We start from the raw sequence: 2,845 nt of genomic DNA on the forward strand, positions 1-2,845 counted from the left end.
GGTCACACCCGTCTCTTTCGAGATCAGGCACATCATCTCGGTTGGTGTACATGAGATGAGACGAGGGCCACAGTGCATCCTAACTTTTGACGACTGCATAAGTATTCTTTGTGTTCTCCCATTTCTCTGTGCAATGCAACTGTGGCCGCACGGGATCACTGAGCTAGGCATATGTGACAAGAGCCGTACCTGTGCTTGCATGAGGGAATCTCTTTTCGCTTACTCAGTTTACCCCTCCAGCATCCTGTCAACGACAAGCATTGATGGACTATGGCGGAGCTGTTCACGTCTAGTTGCTACTTGCTACTACACCAGCTTTAGCCCATGCCACCCACGAGTATACCGTAGCCTTGCCCTAGGTTCCAGGGGGAAACATCCACAAGCATTGATGGACTAGTGCCGAACCTTTCCACGACAGCTAGAGTCGAGAGGGAGCAGTAGCCACCATGAGTCGATGCCGCCCACGGGTTTCCGTCGGCAGACCACAACAAAAACCAAGATTGAACTGGGAGTCAGTCGTGGGCCTAGTTGCCCACGGACTAACAGTGCCAAACCACTCGCAGCAAGCATGCTTACGGCGTGCACACACTCGCTATAAGATGGCATGCACCACCCAGCAATTTTCGCCACGAACACTTGCGAATCACTTGCATTCCAAAGGTTTCTTACCGAGTAGCTGCGTTCGTGTAGTACATAGCATAGCAGACCACCGCTGAATCCATCATCCATGGCGGGATGCTGGCTGCTGCTCGTCATCATGGCGTTCCTCTTGCCGGCGGCCAGTGCGACGCCGTGCCACCCTGACGACCTCCACGCGCTGCGGGGCTTCGCCGGGGAGCTCGGCGGCGGGGGAGCCCTCCTCCGCGCGGCGTGGTCCGGCGCCTCGTGCTGCGGCTGGGAAGGTGTGGGCTGCGATAGCTCCAGCGGCCGCGTCACGGTGCTGCGGCTCCCATGGCGCGGCCTTACGGGGCACATCCCAGGAGCCTCCCTGGCGGGCCTCGTGTGGCTGGAGGAACTCTTCCTCGGCTCGAACCATTTCGAGGGCGTCCTCCCAGACGAGCTCTTCGGCCTCGTCAGGCTAAGGAAGCTCTCCCTCGCATCCAACGAGCTCACCGGCGAGCTGAGCCCACGCCTCGGTGAGCTCACACACCTTACCTTGTTGGATTTGTCCGCCAACCTCTTCTTCGGCCCCCTCCCGGATGTGTTCGGCGACCTCACGTCGCTAGAGCATTTGGCCATGCATTCCAATGGCTTCTCCGGCTTCTTGCCACCGTCTCTTTCATCACTATCTTCTGTCCGTGAGCTCAACCTCAGAAACAACTCCATGTCCGGTCCGATTGCTCGTGTTAGCTTCTCCGACATGCCACATCTTGCTTCGCTTGACTTTTCCACAAACTCCCTGACTGGGTGGCTCCCGACTAGCCTCGCCGGCTGTGGTGAGCTCAAGTCGCTCAACCTTGCCAACAACATATTGGTCGGCACCATCCCGTCGTGGATTGGTGAGTTTGGCAACCTTTGGTACTTGAATCTCTCAAATAATTCATTTGTTGGCGAGGTGCCCAAGAGTTTGTTAGGGCTCAAGGGCCTCGCCACTGCGGGTAGTTCATCGGGTATGGTTTTCATTAACATGCCATCTTTCGTAAATCACGAAAGAAGAGCACTCGATGAACAACCAAATACCATAACTGGGACCAACAACACTGTGAGATCTGGGCGCAACAACACCATGTCTGGGAACGACAACATTGTCATGTCTGGAGATAGCAATGCTGTGTCCGGGAGCTTCAACACCCTCGTATGTGGAAACAACAATATTCTAAGTGGTGACCACCATGTTGTATCTGGGAGCAACCATATTGTAACTAACAGTTTCAATAAAGTGACGGGCTGCACCAATAATGTATCCGGGAGCAATCATACTGTATCCGGGAGCAACAATACCGTAACTGGGAGCAGCAATACGGTATCTGGGAACAACCATGTCGTGTCTGGGAGCAACAGAGTCGTAACCGGAGATTAATGACCTGTCAGTGGACTGATTTCATCTACAAGCTAAGTATGAGGTTCCAAAGCACATCAAAGAGAGATCCATGAAGAGAAGAATAAGAGGTTCTCCGGTCTGAACCGAAAATCTAGGTCGATGGATACCCTAGCTTGTTCCAAGTTTGGGGAGGCTCCATAAAGACCTTCTGTATCTTTACTGTTTTTAGCCTATTTAAATTTCCGCAAGCATATTAGTATGTATTTCCGTACTTGTAATATTAGTGTTATCTTCAAGCCTGCATGAGAATTAGTATATCCAATGATGAACTCATCGTTTTTCGATGAATGTCTTTATTACAGCTTATGGTTATTGTTATTTTATGTGCGAATCCGGTTGAATGATCCCTTGTTACTTTTTAATTGGTCATGGCCGATGGATGCAAATTGTGAGGTGGGGACGTGGGTACGGCCTGGAGTTGGGTTAGGATAAGCTCATGCTGCTAGGTTACAACGAGGCAGTGCATGGTTCATATACAGATGGGTTGGACGTTAGCATGTACCCACCTGCATGAGCCCCCTGCCCGGACGTACATGCATGCAACTCATATGACTTGACAGGCTTTGGCTGCATGCCTCCCTCCCTCCCCTCTATCTCATGTAGTCATGTGAGTCCATGCATGGCCTTGACTGGCTGCAGAGAATCATTGCTTCTTTTTTTTTTGTCCTTTTTTTCTGCTCCTCCTCCTCCTCGTGCTTTCTCTCTGTATGTGACATGAAAGCACGTATGTCCTTGACTGGCTGCAGAGAATCATTTGTATCTCAGTTGGTGCCGCTGCCAAACAAACACGCCTCAACCGAGGTG

At 51.9% G+C, this 2,845-nt stretch overlaps 1 protein-coding gene across 1 annotated transcript; it reads left to right on the forward strand.

Annotated features, from left to right (window-relative positions):
• The first annotated feature begins 615 nt into the window (after positions 1–615).
• On the forward strand, positions 616–2,340 carry LOC109745389 (uncharacterized). Its single transcript, XM_020304505.4, has one exon. The coding sequence runs from the start codon at positions 728–730 to the stop codon at positions 2,018–2,020; it is 1,293 nt and encodes a 430-aa protein (XP_020160094.1). The 5' UTR covers positions 616–727; the 3' UTR covers positions 2,021–2,340.
• Positions 2,341–2,845: the final 505 nt, after the last annotated feature.

Source organism: Aegilops tauschii, chromosome 5 (assembly GCF_002575655.3).
Source record: "Aegilops tauschii subsp. strangulata cultivar AL8/78 chromosome 5, Aet v6.0, whole genome shotgun sequence".
NCBI classification, from domain to species: Eukaryota; Viridiplantae; Streptophyta; class Magnoliopsida; order Poales; family Poaceae; genus Aegilops; species Aegilops tauschii.

What these genes read in the sequence shown, in the direction of transcription:
- LOC109745389 (XM_020304505.4), top strand. Translation starts at nt 728, where the DNA reads ATGGCGGGATGCTGGCTGCTGCTCGTCATCATGGCGTTCCTCTTGCCG.